The sequence below is a fragment of the Mus musculus genome, chromosome 18 (assembly GCF_000001635.26).
Source record: "Mus musculus strain C57BL/6J chromosome 18, GRCm38.p6 C57BL/6J".
Taxonomy (NCBI): Eukaryota; Metazoa; Chordata; class Mammalia; order Rodentia; family Muridae; genus Mus; species Mus musculus.
This window is the reverse complement of record NC_000084.6, coordinates 23,948,325-23,970,803: the sequence shown is the minus strand read 5'-3', so window position 1 is coordinate 23,970,803 and position 22,479 is coordinate 23,948,325. Positions and strand designations below refer to the sequence as shown.

The 22,479-nt window shown below is 39.2% G+C and overlaps 2 protein-coding genes across 11 annotated transcripts in view; one reads left to right on the top strand and one right to left on the bottom strand.

The window, feature by feature from the left end:
* Positions 1-22,479, top strand: part of Zscan30 (zinc finger and SCAN domain containing 30) — a 54,715-nt gene that overhangs the window by 16,502 nt on the left and 15,734 nt on the right. For 4 of the 8 annotated variants that reach the window (NM_001370935.1, NM_001370934.1, NM_001370933.1 and 1 more), the window contains one exon: positions 4,971-7,019. In NM_001370935.1, coding sequence (NP_001357864.1) covers positions 4,971-5,995 — 1,025 coding nt within the window. In that variant the 3' untranslated portion in view covers positions 5,996-7,019. Of the gene's footprint in view, positions 1-4,970; positions 8,037-19,269; positions 19,450-22,479 lie in introns of those variants that run through there. The other 4 variants (NR_163795.2, NM_001370937.1, XM_011247055.3 and 1 more) reach the window with 2 other exon arrangements.
* Positions 6,133-18,063, bottom strand: Zfp397 (zinc finger protein 397). Of its 3 annotated transcripts, none has more exons than XM_011246996.3 (4): positions 15,781-18,063; positions 13,951-14,465; positions 13,608-13,749; positions 6,133-10,788 (listed from the first exon to the last, which is right to left on the bottom strand). In XM_011246996.3, exons 2-4 carry the CDS (start codon positions 14,362-14,364, stop codon positions 9,761-9,763), a joined length of 1,584 nt encoding a protein of 527 aa, XP_011245298.1. In that variant the 5' UTR covers positions 14,365-14,465; positions 15,781-18,063; the 3' UTR covers positions 6,133-9,760. The 3 variants fall into 3 exon arrangements, with proteins under 3 accessions (XP_011245298.1, XP_011245299.1, NP_081283.2); XM_011246997.3 differs by having other exon boundaries at positions 15,914-18,063; NM_027007.2 differs by having other exon boundaries at positions 15,943-16,116.

The following is a 22,479-nucleotide window of genomic DNA, read 5'->3' as shown; positions in this document are numbered from 1 at the left end:
TGGCCTCGAACTCAGAAATCCACCTGCCTCTGCCTCCCTAGTGCTGGGACCACGCCCGGCTTAAGGTTTACTTTCTTTTTTTTTTTTAAAGATTTTATTTATTTATTGTATGTAAGTACATTGTAGCTGTTTTCAGACACTCCAGAAGAGGGAGTCAGATCTCGTTACAGATGGTTGTGAGCCACCATGTGGTTGCTGGGATTTGAACTCTGGACCTTCGGAAGAGCAGTCGGGTGCTCTTACCCACTGAGCCATCTCACCAGCCCAAGGCTTACTTTCTTAATGACTGTCATTATCATTGGAAAGTCCTGCTGGCCTTAAAATAGTCATCAATTGGTTCAGCCTAGTATCTGAAATTTTAATATAATTTTAACTTGGATTAAAAATAAGTTTTTAATAAGATTTCCTAATGCCATATTCAAGTCTAATATGTTTTTAAAAAAAGATTTATTTTATGTATATGAGTACACTGTAGCTGTCTTCAGACACCAGAAGAGGGTATCGTATCCCATTCCAGATGGTTGTGAGCCACTATGTGGTTGCTGGGAATTGAACTCAAGACCTGTGGAAGAGCAGTCAGTGCTCTTAACTGCTGAGCCATCTCTCCAGCCCTCTAATACTGGTTTAAAAATATTTTTGTCACACTAACAAGTAAGTTTCTAAGAGGAATGAGAATATTGTCAGAAGCTAAAGAAAGTTTCATAATAACTTGGAAAAGGAAAAACTTAATATTAAAAATCATCAGCTGCAAGCCAGATGTGATGGTACACACTTCTAATACCACTTGAAAGGCTGAGAGGTCGGAGGACTGCATGTTACAGGCTAGACTGGACTACGTGAGGTGGTCTCAAAGAAGAAGTAGCAAGGCATTGACTATGTAGTATAACTAAAAGTCAAACTCTAGAATGTACAGGGCTAAGGTAGAAAGTCTTCAAAAGAACACATATGCAAGAGGGTGCCATGTTTCATCTGCTCCTGCTAGGCCTGAGATCTGATCTTTTTGAGGGTACAGTCACAGATGGTGGTAGAGATGTTCTCTAAAATGCTCGTCAGGCTAGATTCAATAGGAGCCACCTTTAGGGTGCCAAAAGCTTGCCAGGAAATGTGACTTAACATAAACTTTTCTGGGAAGCTGCCAAGGAGGACAGTTTCTCTGAGAGTTATAGGGGTGTGTGTAAGTGTCCTACATGCTGTAAGAAATGAACAGAAGTCTTCCTCCTCCACTGTCCTTCCATCTCTCTCAACTGATAAAATGCATGTGCTAGCATGATGCCAGTATTATAGATAGGACAATGATAAATTTGAAACAAGGAGACAATAAATTGACAATATCACAGGTGCCAAGGATTAGAGTCAAAAGGATTTTAAGTTATTGGCAACATTGATATAGACAGTCAGTCACAGCAGCCTGTCATATCTGTGCTTCTGATTTCATTTTCACCAAGCAATCTTGTTACCCTCCCACGAAGTTTAACTGTATTAAAAGAATGACTCAGTTCATCCAAGTCTATGTAATTTACATTACTCATTCTTATTACAGTTATACAGCAGTTACAAGTGCTTGGTTAGTATGAATCTACCCAAGATGTAAATCTGTTCACTGTATGTTGATAGAATTAGGAATAAGAGGAGGACAGAAGCCTGAGGGCCTGACCTTAGACCTTGGCAGTTCACCAAAGAAATCATATTAGTTATCTACTGAAGTCTCTTTAAGTCCCTCTCAACTTTCCTCCACTTAACCACTCTGATACTGCCCTCTTAAATACCTTGTGATTAAGCAGTAGGCACATTAAAATGAATTTTGAAAAATGATCTTATCATATAGCTTGCCTTACAGGAAATTATCTACCAATAGAAAATAATATTTAAATGTCTGTATTAGTTTTTAGTAAGTATAATTAGATACCTGAAGCAACTAACATTATAAAGAAAAAAGTGGTTTATTAACTCATGCATTTAGAGGTTTAAGGCTATGTTCTCTTCATTGACTCATTTCTGGTTTGGGCTCTTTCTACATTATATCATGATGTTGGTTATGAGAGTATAGACAGAAGCAAGTTATCATACAGAAGCAGGAAGCAGAGATTGCAACTCTGGGATCAGTTCTTGCAAGAACTAACCAGAATACTGACACACCTTAATCCTTTTTGAGGGCATTACAGTTGACCTTGGGGTCTCCTAACAGGTCTGTCCGTTTAAAGGCTCCATCAATTGACATCACCAGATAAGCCTTAGAGAATAGCATGCAAACCATAACAAGCTCTAAATCTTTTAGGGCAGATATATCTAGTCCTCCTTTCTTTCTCTCTCTGGTTTTTGTTGTTTTTGTCCTGAACCTGATACTCAATATAAAGACCAGCCATGTTCCTCTGCCTTCTGAGTGCTTGGGTTAAAAGTTGTGTACCACCACATGTGGCCCTTACTTGGTTTTGTTAAGGTCTTTACAGACTCTGCTCTCATTTCTTTTATATACTACATCATAGGCTGAAGCTCTTAGTACCTTAGGGTGTGACTGTACTTTTTGGGCATGAGATTAAACGTGAGGTTACTGTCTACATTATGCCTGCTGTCTTTTGAGGAACAGGAAAAAAAATCTTGTTTTTCTGACTTATGCATCCTCTCTGGTCACACCTTTTCACTTCATGTACTTACTGTACTTTTGTTGTTTTGTTTTTGAGACTGTAGACCAGACTAGCCAGGAACTCACAGAAATCTACTTGCCTCTGCTTCCTAAGTACTGGGATTAAAGGTGTGTACCACTATGCCTGACAAATACACTATTTTTATGTATTTATACTAGTGGTTTGTTGAGTATTTTATTCTTATTTGAGATATGAGTTACAATCCTGGCTGTCTTGAAATTCTGGATGTAGACGAGGCTGGCCTCACACTCAAAAATCTATCTGCTTGTCTTTGTCTCCTGAGTGCTGGGATTTGCGGTTTGTGCCAGCACCTAGCCTTTTCTCATAACTTTTTTTTTTTGTTTTTAGAAGATTCATTTATTTATTTTATGTATATGAGTACACTGTAGATGTACAGATGGTTGAGCCTTCATGCGGTTGTTGGGAACTGAATTTTAGGACCTCTGCTCACCCTGGTCAACTCCGCTTGCTCAGTCCCTACTTGCTCCAGTCCAAAGATTTATTATTATACATAAGTACACTATAGCTGTCTTCAGACACACCAGAAGAGGGCATCAGATCTCATTAAAGGTGGTTGTGAGCCACCATGTGGTTGCTGGGGTTTGAACTCAGGACCTTGAGAAGAGTAGTCAGTGTTCTTACCCGCTGAGCCATCTCACTAGCCCTTCTCATAACTTTTAAAATAAGCACAACCTTAAGTCATTGATATAACTAAGGATTTAAATTTCTGAAATCCAAGTACAGTACAAATTTTATTTCAGATTTTATCTTTGTTTTCTCTGGTTTTTCATGAGAAATGATAGAAAAGAAAGCCAGCTTGCTCTCAGCTTTGCTAGGAATTCACTGTAATGCTATATTGTCTTCAAGATGTTGTGAAACTTGAATGTGAGAAATACTTATTTTCACGTAACACTTCCTTTTCCACAGATGAATGAAATGAGTTTTAAATTATTTTTGTTTCAGTGCAACTACAGCTCTGCTTCCAAAAAGACAGGCAGGTAACTTGGAAGAAAGACCTTAAAATTTGAAGTTAGCTGTCTTGACTATCAACTAGTAATCCTATAGCTTCCTAGAACCCTTGAAAGCTTTAGTTTCCTGGTTTGTAAAATGTATATTTTTAGAGGATTTTTGACGGAATAAAAACCCTTAAAAGAACTCAATTTATATCAACTGTATTTAGTAGTTCTTGTTTTGAGATACTGGAAAATTTGAAATAAAAGGACATGCTATAAGATAGCTGGATTTGACTAGGCCCTTAGGCAACTGTTTACATCTTCTTTTTTTCTTTTTTTGCCATTTATACTTATGGGATGAATTATTAATATTCTTACTTGACTTAAAATGAGTAAGGAACTCAGAGTATTTCTTTTTAAATGTTTTTTCTTTCTCTACTTACATTTATATTTGCTTATATTTATTTATATATTGCTTATGTTTATATAAAAATAATATATAATACATTAAAATATAAAAATATTATATATAAAACGGTGTATGAACACATAAACTTTGTAAGTAAAACTTTTATATAAATATAAAATATATATAACTATACATAAATATACTGCTTATATTTGCCCTATTTGGAACCTGTGAGAATTTGCAAATGCTTTCTTGCTTTCTATGTCCTGCCCACCTCCCTTTGTCCAATTCTTATCCTCCAAACATTTTATAGTATCACTTGCTCTCCTACTTTGATAGATGTGCTGATGTACAACTCTTAAGACATTTTAGTATCACCTCTCCTCTCACATTAGCTTATCTAGAAGTCTCTTCCCTTTCTGGCTTATGGCTGGTATGAACTATTTGTCACCTCTAAGTATTTTTTTTCTTGTTCACTACTCAGTATCTTCAATACTGACTTACGTTCCTTGTCCATTTTACTCTCGTGGGTGCTATATTCTATATTGGGAAGCTAATTGTCATTTCCCCAGCCATATCCCTTCCCTAATCCTGAAGATCAAACCCAGGGCCTTGTGTTTGCAAATACTCTGTCATTTGTCTGTATGTCCATCCCTGTTTTGTTTTGAAAAAAGTTTGCATGTTTGTCTGTATGTCTATACATGCACCACCTGCATGACTTGTCCCATAGAGGCAAGAAAACGATGTTGGAGCTCCTGGAACTGAAGTTAGGTATGGTTGTGAGCCACCATGTGGGTTCTAGAAACTGAAGTGGGTCTTCTGCAAGACGAATATGCACTCTTAAATCACTAAGCTACCTCTCCAGACCCAGCACTTATCTTTTCCTTTGGTTTACTTGTTGTTTCTTCTCTAACACTTTTTTTAACATGAAAAAAAAAAAAAGATAAATCCTATTCATATTTTTAGATAGCAAGATGGTGACTGGGAAAATATTGACAGCAAAGCAAGAAATTATTGAATGTGTTGCATCAGTGGCCATGGCATCTCCAGGAAGACTTCCTAGGGAAACTTCTCCAGTACAGATAGTTGAAGAAACTATGGAATGTCTGGACAACAATGAGAAGCAAAGAGGAAGTGATGATACAAGCAACAAAACAAGTCAGCTTTCTTCTCAGGAAGACTATTTCAGTTTGGCAACCTTTAACAAGAAACCCCCTATAGAACAGAACATCTTTGAGTGTAATGAAGGTGATAGGATCCCTAGTCAAAACTTACATGGTACTACACGGCCCACAACTCACACAGGGAAACTGCTCTATGCGTGTGTAGATTGTGGGAAAACTTTTTGCAATAGATCAAAACTTATTAGACACCAGAGAAGTCACACTGGAGAGAGACCTTATGCATGTAAAGAATGTGGAAAGGCCTTTGGTTTCAGAGCAGACCTTGTAAGACATCAGAGAATTCACAGTGGTGAAAAACCGTATAAATGTTGTGACTGTGGAAAAGCTTTTGGGAGCAACACAGGGCTCATTAGGCATAGGAGAATTCATACTGGAGAGAAACCTTATGGTTGTGATGAATGTGGGAGAGCCTTCAGCCAATGTTCTACTCTTATTCAGCATAAGAGGATTCACAGTGGAGAAAAACATTATAGTTGTGATGAATGTGGGAAAGCCTTCATCCAGAGCTCTGCCCTTATTCAGCATAAGAAGATTCACAGTGGAGACAAAAGCTATGAATGTACTGAATGTGGTAAGGCTTTTTGGACAAGTTATGTTCTTAGGGAACATCAAAGAATCCACACTGGTGAGAAACCTTATAAATGTAATGAATGTGGAAAATCCTTTAATAGAAGCTCAGCACTCACTGTGCACCAGAGAACTCACTCTGGGGAGAAACCTTATGAATGTAATGAATGCAGGAAAATATTTAGGCATAGGTCAGGCCTTGTGCAGCATCAGAGAACACATACCAGAGTTCAGCTCTAAGGGTCAGTGGTTGTACAATTGTGAAATGCAAGGAATTCACTTTGAAGGTGAGACTCCACAAAAGATAGAGAAGTTTCCTGATAGCAGGATTTTTGTCTTTCCAGCCCAGTTCTGTAAAAAGAGATCCACACAAAATGTTTGCATATTGAAAGAAGAATTTTATCCAAAACTTGTCTACAAAGAATGGTATTTTCTAAGGGGGTTGGGGGGGGGGGGAACTGACCCATTTCTGGATGAGGACTCTCACCAATCCGCTCTTCATCCCACTCTCCACTTCAGATAGAACTGCCATTGAGCACCTTCATGTAAGTCCATGATTGGGGCACAGATCCGTAAGATCTCTTTATAAGGTCTGTCTATAAAAGTGTTTATGCCTGACAGGAGTAGGCATGTTTTAAGAGTTACTGAACCCTGAAATGTTGAATTGAGGCTATGAAATGTCATGTCCTGGATCAGTTTAATTAATATCTGAGGAGTATTAATATCTTGCTAGTGCCTTTAACCCTGAGATTCCTGTTACAGTGTACTTCCTTATTTAGAATCTGCTGGGCTTAGCCACTGGGTGAATAGGCTTGGTCATTGTCTTCTCCAAACTAAGGGCTAATAGAATATACATATTTAATTATTATGGTTAAGTCTGTGGCAATAACTATGCCAGTTAAATTCAGGAGTCTGTTGGAAGAAATATCAGAGATTTTATCTGATCTATGAGTTAACTAGAAATTTCTTGGATGTGATATTAAGACCTAAAATGTAGAATCAGCAGCTTGGCTAATGGCAGAACAGATGCAGAGGTCATAGCAATACATGGCATGATAAGGAATGGACACTCCTGCTTCATGCCTTCACTCTAGTTCCTGCTGGAGCTGTTTGTGACCCTAGTTCAGAAATCAGGTTGCTTTCTTTTCCTGTTTGTAATAGCCTGAGTTGTATAACGTGAAATGTTTCACATCGTAAATGACCTACATGATCAAGAAGTATTCAGAATTAGCATGATAAAAAAATAAAAACTGGTGTTTCTGAAGTCATGCATGTATACCAAGGAAACAGCATGCATTGGAAGCTGACGGACGCTGGAGCCTGGAGAGTCCCTCAGCATTAGGTCTGCAGATGATAAGCCACTTAAGGGAAATACAGAGTCAATCCTTCAGATTCTATAAAATTCTTCCTTGACTTTAATTTGGTTTAAGATCCATGTAAGGCAAGTGCTGCTTTATAGACATTTTAGACAGCCACGAGAGCAAGAGGAAAAAAAGCATGGAGCAGAGAGAAAGGCATTAGTTATTTTCTTTCAGAAAAGGCTGTTGAGAGACAAAACAACCCTTTCTTTCAGCTGATGTTGGTGTCTGCTCCATTTCATAAAGATTGAAACTTAAGATCTTCAGCTCTTTAACATGAGAATATAGTCAAGATAACTTGTATATGCCTGTTGAATTCATGGAAAAGCACTAATGACCACAGCTATTAATCATTTACAAGACACACTTTTCTCAGCCATAAATCTTTAAACATGTAAGTTACTTGCATAGGAGATCTGAAGGGGATTCTTCTAATATTATGAGGCAGGTAAGTCTGCATTGAATTGATCAACAGTGAAAGATCAGAGTTAAGTTTGTTAGACTTGAGACAGGGATGTTACAGAAAGCAAGTACTTATTTTTACAACTCTCTCTTGGGCTTCTGTTCCCTACCAGCCTCACCCGGGGATTAACATTTAATGAAAAAGATTCATTGTGCTCCCTGAATAGGGTTCTGATTTCAAATTCTGACTTTGTAGCTATAAGTCTCCATTTCCTATGTACAAAATATGATTTGTACTAATGACTAACATATACACAAAGCCCTTGGCAAACACCTTTTACATTTCCTTCTGATCTATGTAAGAACTCCAGAGTTCTTTCCCTGTTGTAAACATTCCTACTTAACATCTACGTTAGGCATTTGGCTCATTATTTTTATTGGTTAGTACATACTCACCTATAAATGTCCAAGACAGTATTACTTTCGTATCCTCATAAAAATTATTTTTCTGTTTATACATAGATTTGAGTTTGGTATGTTATTCTTCCAAACAGCTTTTTATCCCCAATATTTTGAGATGGGGTCCTAGGTCCTATTATGTAGCTTCAATTGGCCAGGAATGCTTCAACCTTGTCTCACCGTCCAGAGCACAGGGATGAGGAGGCTTGAGTTGATCAACTTTCGCCTTGCACTGTACACTAGCCTTACAGTACTCTTCTGATGGATTCTTCAGAAGAGGAAAAGTCCTGACTAGCAGTAATTATTACTTTTGTTGTCCGTTTTCTAGCATGGTCCTTACATTTTTTTCAAGGTACTGCTAAATATCGCTAACAGAAGACATGTGTGAGGTATCTGGAGAAAAAGCCAAGGACTCAGAAACTGACAATTTTTGAATACCCGAGCTCAGGCAGTCATGCTAAGATGGAGAAATGGTGGAGAAGCAGCTTTAGATACAGTTGCCGTAGAATCTTCTAATACATCAACTCCAATATTCTAAAGAACTCAAAGAGTCTCTATCTGGGCTATTCTTTTATATATTCCACTCCTACCACTCTCTCTGTAGAAATTTAAATGTTGTCTCAGGTTGGGCCAGGAAACTACTTATTCTCCTTTTCCATTAGGCCACACTAACCAAGACAAAGCTCTTCATGGTGCTGTGACTAAGGACTTTAGGTTTTTAATCTTCATAGGCTCATCTGCAGTCATACTTCTCAGAGATGTGATGCCAATTCTGAACTCAGTAGGCAATGTTCCATGTTTTGTTCCTTCCATTAAACAGAAAGATCTCTTCCTTTCCTGTTACCTGGCTTTCTTTCCTGGTTAACCCCTCAATCTTCATATCATTTCAATTTCCTTTATCCAAGTTCTTGGTCAAGGAAATAGGAAAAATGCTTAAGCAGCAATCTTTAAAAGTCGTAATAGACTGACTACATTGTCATTACCTGACTGGTAATAGCTATTAGACTATAGAAATCATTCTCCCCCACTCCATTATATTCAGAGTTCCTGACACAAAACGAGTATTAAAAAATATAGTAACATAGGACTAACTACTTGCTAGCATGTGAAGCCCTAAATTAGTTCCCAGCATGGCAGTGGGGACAGATGGGACTCTTCACTTTATAAATTAACTTGTATCTTTTACTTTTCAAGTTCATTTCATTTCTTTTTTATCTTTGTTTGTTTTTTGAGACAGGGTTTCTCTGTATAGCCCTGGCTGTCCTGGAACTCACTTTGTAGACCAGGCTGGCCTCGAACTCAGAAATCTGCCTGCCTCTGGGCTTGTCTTTAGATCAACAAATCATCAATGAAAATGTTTTCTCATTGTCTATTGACTGTTGAGTAAAAGTTTTTGAGTTCCTTAAGCAGTCTCTTAACGCCAACCATACTGTCTCACAAACCTGGTACATTGACAGTCAGATGTAGTGACAGAATGAAGCCTTTTCACATGACATTCTCATAGATAATAAGGTCGCAATATTGCATTACTTCTTTTTTTCCTGAGTATTCCTAATGTTAAGAGCAAAGCTCAAAGTAATGGTCTTATATTTCTTTCTGGTTAAGTCACAGGAAGTTTCAAAGAAAATTTCATTAACATTGGGGAAGTGCCGCACAAAGCAAGTTAGATTGACTAAAGACTACTTTTTTTAAAAAAAAAAATTGCCTCGGAATCTTGCTCCAAAGTCAACCTTTTGACTGATAAAGATAAAAATATATGGATGTATTTATGAATCATTGTATTAAGTTACTTAATAGTGTGGACTCTCTGATGGCGCATTAACACTGACCTGTGCCTAAAAGCCTTCCCACATTCATTACATATATACGCTTCATCCCCAGAGTGGATTCTCTGGTGCTGAACAAGGGCTGAGCTCCTTTTGAAGGTTTTGCCACAGTCATTACACTGATAAGGCTCCTCTCCACTGTGGATTCTTTGATGTCTTATGAGGTTTGAATTCAGACTGAAGGCTTTTCCACACTCATTACATTCATAAGGTTTCTCTCCACTGTGTATCCTCTGATGGGTAATCAGCTCTGAGCTCTGCTTGAAAGCTTTTCCACACTCATTACATTCATATGGTCTCTCTCCTGTATGAATTCGCTGATGTCTAATAAGCTTTGAGCTCTGGCTAAAGGTTTTCCCACATTCACTACACCCATAGGGTTTCTCACCAGTGTGAATTCTTTGATGTATAATTAAGTAAGAACTTTGACTGAATGCTTTTCCACACTCATTACATTTACAAGCTTTCTCACCTGTATGAATTTTCCGATGTCTAGTGAGAGCTGAGCTCTGATTGAAGGCCTTTCCACATTCATTGCATTCATATGCTTTTTCACCACTATGGATTTTCTGATGAATAATAAGATATGACCTCAAACTAAAGGCCTTCCCACACTGATTACATTTATAGGGCTTTTCTCCAGTATGTATTCTCTGATGTTGTGTTAGAGAGAAATGTTGTTTAAAGCTATGCCCACATACATCACATCTGTAAGGTCTGTCATCTGTAGAGACTTTCTGACATGTTACAGAGTTTGTACTTATAATCAAGCATCTTTGAGATTCATCAAGATGGTCTCTCTTTGCTAAGGATTTGTGTGTGAAGATCACTTGACTAAAACTGCCCCTGTGGACAGGGGAACTTCTTTGCTGCCATTCTAAATTGCTTTTGTGCTCACTGACACCTCTACATGAAGGATCCCAAGAGAGTTCTGGTGCTTTTTCTTCTGAAATGTCCTCTTTTGCTGTTGATTCATTATTCTTAGCATCTGAAATGGTAAAGCAAAACAAAATTAGTAAAACCTCAGAATTTATATTTCTTCAGTTATTCTGAAGTCATTGTCTTTTTTTTTTTAAATAAAAAGAAAGGATTTTGCTATGTTCTACAGATTAGCCTGATACTTCTGGTCTCAAGGAATTCTTTTTCCAAGTAGTTGGGATTATAAGTTCTGGCTAGCTTAGTCTCTTTTTCTATAAGAGAAAATAGAGGGCTGGAGAGATGGCTCAGTGGTTAAGAGCACCAACTGATCTTCCAGAGGTCCTGAGTTTGATTCCCAGCAACCACATGATGGCTCATAGCCATCTCTAAAGGATGCCCACTTCTGGTGTGTCTGAAGATAGCTACAGGGTACACATATATATAAAATAAATTAATATTAAAAAAGAGAGAGAAAATAGAAGGGTCTAGTTACAAAGATGTAATTGTTCCCTGGGATCTTTTCTCTTTCCTATTGCTAAAGTCTACATCTTCCTTTGACTTTAATCTTTTCTTCCCTTTAAGACTTCAACTGATCACTACTATTATTTTCAATCTGTTTCTAAATTGACTTCCTGTAATGGCTAGTTTTTAGTTCATTATCACAATCTGGGATCAGCTAGGAAGAATGTCTCAGACTATCTAGATCAGGTTGGCTTGTGTGGATGTCTTGGATGCTAGGGGTTGTCTGGTGTAGTGGGGAATGGGGGTGTCTTGATTATGTTAATTGAGGTGAAAAGGCCTAGCCCATTGTGGACTATATAGTTTTTGGATATGGGTCCCAGACTGTGTTAATGTGGAGGAAATAAGATTAGCAGTAGGCATGCATGTACATATTTTCTCTGCTCTTTACTGTGGATGTGACTAGTTGCTTCAAGTTCTCACTGTCTTGACTGTCCTTTAATGATAAAATATAATTTGGAATCATGAGGTTAAATAAATCATTTCCCCTCTAAATATGCTTTTGCCATGGTATTTTATCAGAAACCCAAAATAAACCTAAGACAATCCCACGTAACAGCTTAAGCTGAAATCACCCTTCTCTCCTTAAAATCCAAGCTCCTTGACTATGTATCTGTTGAGCAATCTTACATTCACAGTAAAATTTCTTTAAAGGGTTTGTCTATAGCCTAGTTTCTAGTTTCAAGCCTTCTTCTTGACCTCTGATACTTCTATTGATAGGAGTCTTGTCAAGGCCACTGATTTTATAACTGCATATAACTGAACGGGTACTTTCTGGATCTTAGCCTTTCTATAGCATGACATGGAGATCCACACCTTCCATTGTTCTGTTTTTCTTCTTGAGACAGGGTTTCACTCTGCAGGCCAGACTGGCCTCAAACATAGGCCAACCCTACAGACACCCAAAGGTAGGATTAAAAATGTGAGACACTATAGATGACTCTGCTCTGCCCCTCCATCCCCCTTAGATTTTCCTTTTCGATTTTAGATCTTGTAACTCAAAAACTATGTTCCATCGGCATCTATTTTGGGTTTTCCTGTATCCTCACTGTTGAAACTCTACCCTAGATGTCAATTACTACTTATATTTAAGCTCATGTCTTCTTAGATCTCCAATTCTACTTCAAGCTCTAGACTATCATACTGGACTTTTGCTTGTATTTGGAATCAAATGCCCCATATCAAACATCAGATTTTTTTCCACAAACAATACCATTATTAATCAAGTTGTTTAACACTAAAACTTGATCATGCTCAATTTTCTTCTCTTTCATGATTTGCTTTTAATAATGAGTACCTCCTGCAATGCTTTTTCAATGCTGAGGAACAGATTTCAGCTTCAGTCTTCTCTATGCCCCAGAGTAACACAAGTTTCCTCATTTACTGTGGTCTCTAATCTTGCCTTTTTCAAATCATTTCTATACTCTGGAGCTGAGTTCTAATAATGCCACTTCCTTATCCATTTCCGTCAACTGCACCTGTCACAGGTAGATATAAACAGTGTAACAGGTTTTAGCAACTTGTACCTCATTTCTTCCTTTAGTTTCTTTCATTATTCCTTATCAGTTCTCAAGTCAAACTGAAGTATCTATAATTTCTATAATGGGCTATATTCTCTCACTTTAATGGCTTTCTATTATCTATTTACCTGGCTTTCTCCTGCTTGTAATTCAAATTATAGCTTAGGTATTTCTCCCTCCAGGAAGTATTCCTTGATTATGTCTTTAAATTTCATTCATTTATTTATTTCTTTTTAGATTTATTATTTCATGTGTACAGGTATTTTGCCTCCATGTATGTTATGGATCATGTGCATATATGGTACTGGGGGTGGTCAATAAATGATGTCAGATCTGTAGTTACAGATGGTTGCAAGCTGCCATGTGAATGCTAAGAACTAAGCCCAGGTGCACTGCAAGAGCCACCACATATGCTCTTAACTGCTAAGCCAACTTTCCTACCCTCCGTGATTGTCATATGGGGCCTGGTGTCACTTTATGTGCTGCCACGGCCCCTACAGACGGCCTCCTTACATTCCATAATGTACTGTACTAGGATGCATCTGCTTTTCTATGAACCACTAATGAAGGTCTGAAAATTACTTGAAGATGGAAACACCGTCACTATTAGACATTTTTAGCACTCCACAAAATTAGGAAATGGTTAAGTGAATCAATGGCAGGGAAACTCATACAAAGAAGGATGACTACAACTCCTGTGAGGGTTGCTGATTACAAAGTTGCTCCAGTGGGCACCTCTGGTTTTGATTAATACAAATGTTCGCATGCAACAAGTACATAAATGCAAGTCTGCATCTTCAAAACCAGAGGCCTAACTTCCATACATTTGCAAATAAGTTTCTATTCCTACCACTTTTAGAGGAAAGGCAAGGATTCCAGGATTTCAGCTGTGTCTTCAAAGGCCGGACTTGGATGCTGGTTGAATCTTGGGATGTTTTGAGATATGTCAAATCTTTCCATGACACTGACGGTCCTTGTAGATTATCTGGGACCTGAAACCAGTACAATATAATTAGTAGGAATCTTACATGGTTATAATAAGGCCAGTGCCACAAATGAAGGATGGGGAGGAAAAAGGTTGAAGAGGTAAAGATGTGCTACTGGGACATCAAGGTCACGGTTCCTCAGAGACAACATTTTAACCAGCAAAGATACTACATCTAGGGCTGCAATTTTTCCCCCAAACACATCACCTGCTGCCCCGGATCATCAAACTCTTTCTCCAAATCCTCCAGTAGAGTCACAGCTTCCTCACCACTTTTTGGACCATGTTGTTGAACCCATATCTTCAGCTCTTCAGGTAGGATGCTCAGGAACTGCTCCAGCACTAACAGTTCTAGGATCTGCTCCTTTGTGTGCAACTCTGGCATTAGCCACTGATGGCAAAGTTCCTGGAGTCGCCCCAGAGCCTCTCGGGGCCCAGGTGTTTCATGATAGCAAAACTTCCTGAATTGCTGGCGAAATAATTCTTGGCAAGATTGGGCACTCCCATTCTGTTTACATTTCTGACTCCAAGAAAAGCTACTATCTTCTATTTTCACTAGTATTAATTCTTCTTGATGGTCCTGAGGTTTTAAAGTTGAAATTGCTCTGGATTCCACAGCCATTCTGGGCTGAAATAGCTCACAAAAAGCTTAGTACAGTTGGGTTTTGTGCTTGGGGAGGAGTTTCCAGAGCCTCTCGGGGCCCAGGTGTAACCTCTTCTTTCCTACAATACATGAAAGCATTGTAACTTACAGCATAGGAAAAAAGCCTCTAAAAACTTGTAACATTGAAAGTAAGTACGTTCAAGACTAAATATATTGATGAAGTACTAACAGTCATATCTCCTACTATATCAAACTCCTACCACTGAGAGAAAAAATTTTAGAAGTGTAAGAATGCAATATTAACATGATTACATGGTGAGATTATCTCCTTTTCAGTTATCTTTCAGTCCTCATTAAATTCCTAACTCTGTAAACGGGAACTTTTCTCAGTGCTGGGAACGAACTCAGGGTCTTAGGAATGATAGGTAACACTTTTACTTTGCTAGTAAGCTACATCTTTGCCACTCCTTGACAGTGAACTCAGGTTCATGCTAGACAGGCATTCTACCACGGGGCCGCATCCCCAATCACAGAAAATTTTAATAAAATACAGGCTGCAGATTGTTCCTGTTTGTTTTTAAGACAGGGCCTCTATGTAGTCCTGGAACCTGCTATGTAGTGTAGGCTGACCTTGAGCTCAGAGCTTTCCTGCCCCTGCAGTTCTTTGACTAAAGGCATGCAGCACCAAACCCTGCTTTTGGCAGAACTTAATGCAAGCTCTAATTTTTTTTTTCTTTAGTTACTGTTTATAGCATGTAGTGCTGGTGTGCATTTAAGGTAGTAACATTTTAAAATCTGCACTGAACATAAATTTGTTTAAAATTTTGTGTATTTGCCAATTGGTCCCATTCATATACTGAAATATTCAGCAAACATGGAGGCCCTTAGTTTGTGTGGGCTTTGTTCTGAGCCAGTATTAATAAAAGGATTGGCTTACGAATGAATTTAGTGAGGAATTCTGTAACTCTGAAATGCTTAGCTTGGATTAAAAACATGATACAATGGACGCAAAAAGTCAACTTCAGCTCTCAAAAGCGTGAGTCTTCTAAATTCAAACGAAATATGGTAGTAACCATTTACTAGATTTGGAGATGAGGAACAAACACGATCTGATGTATACAGAGATGTGTATGCTCCTTCAATTTCTGTTAAACCCGGGCCCTGAGCTCACAAGGCTGAGTAGAGAGAGCCCTCCCCACCACCCGCCAGCGCGAGACAGTACTAATAACGTCTTGTCTCCCAGGTTACACACTCACCCAGCCCCACTCCCCTACCTGAGAAACCTGAGCCCTGTCAAGCAGCCTCAAGTCCGGACGCCTTGCTTCCCCTACAACCATCTAGGTCACATTAACTAAGCCTGCGTCCTCGCCACGCCGGACCTCCTGGCCCCCGTACTGCCTGGGGCGGCCCAGGCGGCGTTCCCGCGGCTCTCACCCAGACGCTGACCACCTCTGCGCTTCTCAGTCGCCGGGTCCGCTCTCTCCCTCTCCCTCAGTCCCATGGGGAAGGACCCCGAGCGGCGACACCACAGCTCCGTGCGCCCGCTAGCGAGACACCAGCTCCACACCTGCCTTCCTCGCGGCTCGCCGCACGCACCCTATTTTTAGCTTCCGGGTTAAAGCACAGCGTAGGCGCGTGCCCGAGGGGGCTCCACGGGGCTCTCCAGCTGACAGCGGCGACTTCGGGATCTGCCGCAGGGCTCCCCGCCGGACGGAGCCCCAGCTACAGCGGAGGAGCAGCCCGAGTAGCGGACATTAGCCACAAAGGCCTGAGGCGCGTCCCCGCCCCTTCCGCTCGCCTGCGTCCGACCTCCCGTCTGTCCCGCCCCTTCCGCTCGCGCGCGCACAAAATTCTTGCCCCACCCCGCCCCGCGGCTTTGCAGCCCGCTGTGTCCCATTGTCCGGTCTCTCCCTTCTCGCTCAGTTTCCCAGTCCCATAATCGGATTTTCCTCTTTTACGGCTGTTTTTCGTGAGCTCTGATGAGAGTAAACCTGTGGGTGAATGGACGGAGTAACGGTCCAACCGCGCTCTTCACGCTCTGGGCGGCAGCCGCAGCGTCCTCTGCAGCCCTAGCACAAAGCCAAGCTGCTCTCAGATCGGATTCCAGACACGCCTTTAAAAATATTGACTCTTTCGGTGTATAAATACTTTGCCACACCACTCTTTGTTGGTAGAGGCTAGAAGAGGGCGTTGAATCCAGTGACAATGGTTGTGAACCACCTTATACGTACTGAGAGAACCGAACCTTGGTCCTCTACAAAAGCATCAAATGCTCTGAACCATCTTTTTAGGCCCTGTTGTCTCCATTTTAAAATATTTACTTTTATTATTTTTGTTTATGTGTAACTGCGCCTTCGTTTATATGGCGTGAGTGTGCAGTGCCTATGGAGATCGGTCCCTTGGAACTGTAGTTACTGATATATGTGAGTGTTTCTCTGGAAGAACAGCAAATGTTAATTGGTGAGCCCTTTCTCCAGCCCCAGCTTTTCCCCTTTAAAAAGCTAAGGTACTTTACTTTGTGAGCGATTTTATTTGTTAAGGACACCAAGTTATTTCTTATTAATAGTTTTACATTTAGTTGTAATTATTTCAAAAAGTTAGTAAAAGGGTAATAAGACGATCACATAGAAACAACTAAATTCTCTTTTGTTAGCTAACATGTGAATCAGATATTTGGAAACAATGTCCATTAGCCTCTAGAACTATCAATAATCATAGGCATTGTGAAATAATAGCAATTTTAAAATACCAAATAGATAAGGGTGAGAAAATCTTCCAAGAAAGAAGCTATACCTTCAAATTAACATTTGCAAGGCTGACTGATTAGAACTTCAGTAACCTGGAGAGTTTGGGATTTTGCAGGTCCAGAGCCAAGTTATCTAGAGACATCTTTAGCCTTCTCACGAGATCCTACCTGGTAGCTTTGTGGCCATTAGGGAGATCACTTGGAATGTACAGAGCACTACTTTTCCTTCAACATGTTAACTTAGCAGGCCACTCGACCCAAAGCTAAGTGTTATCAGATAGTGTCCAAACCTGTAGCTGTGATTTCTCTGTTGTAACCCCTGAGTTACTGATACTAGAGAGACTTCAGTGTTGTGTACAGATAGTTTGCCTCTGCATTCCCCACCCTGCACCAGAAGCTCCCATCCTCCCTCCAGCCCCTGACAAGCACAATGCCCAGACAGCTTGTTTCTGTGCTTCATTCTCCTGCAGCAAGCCCAGGGCTCCCTCCCCCTTCCCTGGTTGCTCCCCTAGCATTAGAACGGCACTACCCATAAAACTCCCCCTTAATGAGGACACTTTGAGGAGACAGCATGAGACATCCTCCCTGCCTTTATGTCTCCAAAAACCAACACTCCTCCTGATAAGCAGCAGAACTCTCTAGGTGCCTGTCCTTGAGACCTTAGAGAATTAATAAGCTCAAGGAAGGTCTCACGTTTAAATCATGGAGAAAAGGTAATCAGAGGTTAGGTCACAGACAGTTACGACTGGCCATAAAATTAGTCCCTGAACAGACACCCACTAACCCCCATCCTGCTTCAGTACCATTCCACCAAATGATTACAACCCTCTACTCCCCTTTTCTGTGAACATTCATGGAATTTATACTGTATAGAAACCCCGTGTTTTCTGGACTCAGGGTCGCTTGCCAGCATTCATGCAGTGAGTGTGAGGTGGGTGATCATAGTTCAAACTTGAAACAATAAAAGACTCTTTTGCGAGTTGCAGGACTTTGTAATTCTTCGGCTTGTCTGGGTTTCCTGTGGACTCTGGGCACAACATCTCCTCTTGGCTATAACTCACCTTTGATATCTCTACCAATATATATTTTAAATGTCTTTATTTTTATGGCTTTCTTTGTTCTGTTACTATAAAAACTTCATGAAAAATTGCTTCCACGTTGTAATATCTAATTTGGGATAATCTAAACATGTGCTGCCTGACCATGACCACTCATATTTATCTCCAAATTTAACTACTACTTATCCCCTTTGTGTCCAACCAGTACTACTTGATATTTGTTGTCTATGTTGGGTAACATACCACTGTAAAGACATAGATATATAGGAGATGTTTTATTGCTCACAATGCCATGGTGAGGAGTTTAAGCACTATTTGGCAGAGATTGACAGGCCTTGCTTTATGATGTCAGCTCCAGTGCTTCAACCAGAACTGGAATGTCTAAGTAGTTTCTCTTATGCTCCTGGCCTTGGTGTTTCCTTTCTGCTAGAGCAATCTGCTGGTCCCCACCTAGGAGTCTCACCATGTATTTACCCTCTCATCTATTATCCAGATAGCCTGAATATTCTTCCATGGTAGCTGGCTTTTACAAGAGTGAAAGAGAAAGAGAAAAACCTAGATCTGGAACCAGCATTACATCACTTCTGCTGTATTATGTTCAATGACAACTAGATTCGTGGAAAGAGGTACTAGACTTTGACTTGGAGCAGCAGCTTGAGTATATTGAGGAATATTATAAGAGTTTAAGAGGCAGTTATTTTTTTACATCAAACCTATTGTATATTCTTTTTTTAAAATAAGATTTATTTGAGGTGGGGCCACCTGCCCTGCAGCTTTCTGACTTGGCTGGCTCCTTTTTGAAGTGACAACTGCCCTGTTCTTCTGCTACCTGCTGAGAGGCTGAACCTGTCTTCCTGAGATGTTCCTGAGATAGCTGACTACCTGTGGAACTGGCGACTTACTGCTAACAGCTCTGGCAGACTAGTGCTAACAACTTGGCAACAATACACCAAGAAGCCTGGCCCGAGTGCTGATGGAATGGCTCCAGGCACCAAGAGTGGACTGGCAGGGGAATGGGCCTTCTGCCTTATAAACACGGTCTCTTAATAAATTTGAGAGCCCTGAAGAGGGAATCGTCTTGGCTCCATTAATCTCTCTCACCGTCTAAGTCTTTTTCAGCCCCAGCCTGTCTCCCAGGTGTACCCGGTTCATATAGGCCATCGGCCAGTATACAACAGATTGGCGTCCGAGCCAGGGACATTGGGAACGGCGGGAAACCACTGAGGGAATTGCTGTCTTGCATGGAGCTCCAAGGGAAGGAAAGAATCAGAGGATTGTATCGGGCATGGTGACCAACAGGTATTTATGCTAGCACTGGCTTTAAACTTCATTTTTTTAAAAGTGTTGCTGGAGGTGTGGAAGGATATGGGCTAAGTTTGGAACAGTGCTGACCTGGTGCTCTTTTCACTTAGGATTTGACAGCGAAATATGTGTGGGACTAGAAACTGTGAATCAGGCAGTTGTCTGCAGCTTTTAAAAGCTGTTTCAGGCGAGAGGAACAGGGTTTAAAATAATGAAACAGGCGGTTGTCCGCAGTCAAGAACTGCATCAGGATAGAAGAATAGGGTTTAAGATAATAAAATAAAATAAAATAAAATAAAATAAAGGAAAATGAATTTTGAAATTCTCCCAGAGACAGAAAGAAAATCGGGGGACACCCTGCTTTTTTCTCTCTGGCCCCTGTAGCAGAAGTTCTCTGCCCTCTTTGTGTTGTCTAATGTCTGGTGCACCAAATCTGTTTACGTGTCAATCTATGTGTTTTGTTTCGTTGTCTGAATGACTGAATGTTCTGTGTTTCATGTTGGAAAATAAAAATGGCTAAGACTTTATCTGCTGATTCAGCAAAGCTGAGAGTGGCCACACATTAGCCAGGGATCAGGCACAGCAGGGGAGCTACTGCTGGAAAAAGATGCTTTCAAAGAAAGGGAGTTTGCAGCTTCTTAGTTTTGGGGCAAAAAAGCTGATAGATGGTTTTTTTCCTGGAGGGTTCTCTGCAATCGTGATTAATATGTTTGGCAAATAACAAAGTGCTTTTTTATCTTATAATTATAGCTATAAAAAGTAAAATTCTTTGATTGGTCTAAATTTATAAGACTCGTGTAGCAGCTGCATTTGTTTTTTTACTGGTCTTAAAGGTGTAACATTGGTAGCAAGACAGCAAGACAGCTTTAAATTGGTGGCTTAGGTTTGGAGTCTTTCCAACATGTGGCATAAAGCAGGCCAAAAAGCTAGGCCTGTAAGGAAAGTTCAAGTTGAGATAATATTTAATATGATTCTTATCCTAAAAGGTAGACTTAAAGATAAGATTTAAAACAATGTGTCTTTAATGAAGCATTAAAATTTGCACTGTCATGCATTCATAGGTATAAATTGGCAGCCAAACTTCGTAACATGATAGTAATGTTTCTAATATTGATTTTAAAGATGATAAATTGTTTTAAAATTGGGTTTTGCTTTCCCAAAGTTGTAGTTATAGTCTAATATTGCAAAAGAAACTTAAAAGTTCTAAAATCTGTCCTCACAGCAAGAGGAACAAAGCTCAGAGCAGCCTCAGTGAGGCTTGTGTGACTTCCTTTTGTCTTACAAACAGTGCCTAAGGAAGCTCTTGAAACTTGCCTCTCCTTGCCTCCAGGGGAATTTTCTTTTAGCTGAAAGAACACTGTTGCAGATCTATCCAGATGTTGTTCTAAATAAAGTTCAAATTCAAAGTTTATAAAAGGATCAATCAGACTTTAGAACTTATAAAGGCATTACAATCTGGCTTGCCTACTTCATGTAAAGTTATTGTAAGTTTAAAAGTTTGTTTTTTCCTTTGAATTCTGATAATTGTAAAGAGTTTTGCTTCTAGTGAACTGGTAATCACTGGAAAATTTTGCCTTTAGGTAAGGCTAATATAGCTTTACATTATGTAAGAAAAATTTTATTGTCTTTGCTTCTATATAAGAAGCTAAGAGTTTGAATCTTTCAGTGTATATTGTTTCCTAAGTGGAAAGTATTTTATTAGCTAATGCCTCTCAAGGAAAGTTTAGTTCAAATCTTTGCTCTCACACAATGAGCTTTAAAGTTCTTGGGAGTAGCTGTTGCTCCAGAAAAAATTCAGAGGCAATATCTTTTTAATATTTAGGGTTTTAGTTATACTATAAAATTGTGGTATAGAAAATCTAAGAACGAAAAAATTGATTTGCTTCAAAATTTTATTTTCAAAAGCTTCCAGGAGATGTTAATTGGCTAAGGTCTCATCTTAGGGTCGTAAAGTGACTTAAACCTTTGTCAGATGTTATCTTGAGAGACACAAATTAACTGGCAAAGAACAAAAGGCTTTGAAGAAAATAAAGCTTTTATAATTGTTATCAATTATAATCAATGGTAATTAAATATTAGCTGCTTATTTTAGTTATGGTTATTAAATGTGCCCACAGCAATTCTTTAGCAAGAGAAAACATTAATGTAAAATCATCTTTCTTTGCCTCAAAGCAAAATTTTAGCATCCTATTACGACTGCTATGGTGCTAATAAAGAATTGTAAGATAAATTCATATATTTTAGAAAACCTATAACAAAAATTGTGTCTTATAAACCTGACAAAGTGTATGTTCCTTGTTCCAAATGGCAATTAATTTGGTTATTACAGAATATTGATATTTGGCCTATTGCATACCATCATTTTAAAATAAAATTGATAATCATTATCCTAAAGATAAGTTTAAAAATTGTTTTTATGCATGCTTTTGTACCTTCTATAAGTTCATTCATGCATGCATCCCATTTACTGTGTTTAAAAACAACCTTTCTATGGGAGAAAACTATATGTGAATTGGATCACACACTTATTCTTTTGAGTTTCCTCCTGCTTCAGCACAGATAATTGAATTGTGTGCTGTAGATGGTGTTTTAAAATTTGAATAATCAAGCTTTAGTTTGTATATTAATAGTCAATGTTATATCTCAGAGCTTACAATTGCTTAAAATTGTTCATCCCTTAGATACTATAAATTCTCAAATTTGCAATTGTTTATGCATATACAACTCACAAGAAAAAAAATGCTGTCCTTTTTAGAAGACTGGTTTTGGACATTTAAAAATTTGTTCTAGACTGCCTGGACAAGACCCCTTAAGGCAATGTCATGCTAGATTTATATCTCAGGCAGATTACAGGCCTTACATAAGAATAATCTCATTCTTTATATAATCAAAACAGTAATGACTTAAGATAATATTTTGGTAGTTTTAGAGAATGTACATGTCAAATTAAAAAAAAAAAAACTGGTGACTTACTGCTAACAGCTCTGGCAGACTAGTGCTAACAACTTGGCAACAATATATCAAGAA

Bases quoted from the DNA above. Each gene is read 5' to 3' on its own strand.
- Zfp397 (XM_011246996.3), bottom strand. From the start codon at position 14,364: ATGGCTGTGGAATCCAGAGCAATTTCAACTTTAAAACCTCAGGACCAT. The intron at 13,750-13,950 runs GTGATGTGTTTG...TACTGGTTTCAG, and splicing joins TTGATGATCCGGGGCAGCAG to GTCCCAGATAATCTACAAGG. The intron at 10,789-13,607 runs GTAGGAATAGAA...TTACCATTTCAG, and splicing joins TTGCCTTTCCTCTAAAAGTG to ATGCTAAGAATAATGAATCA.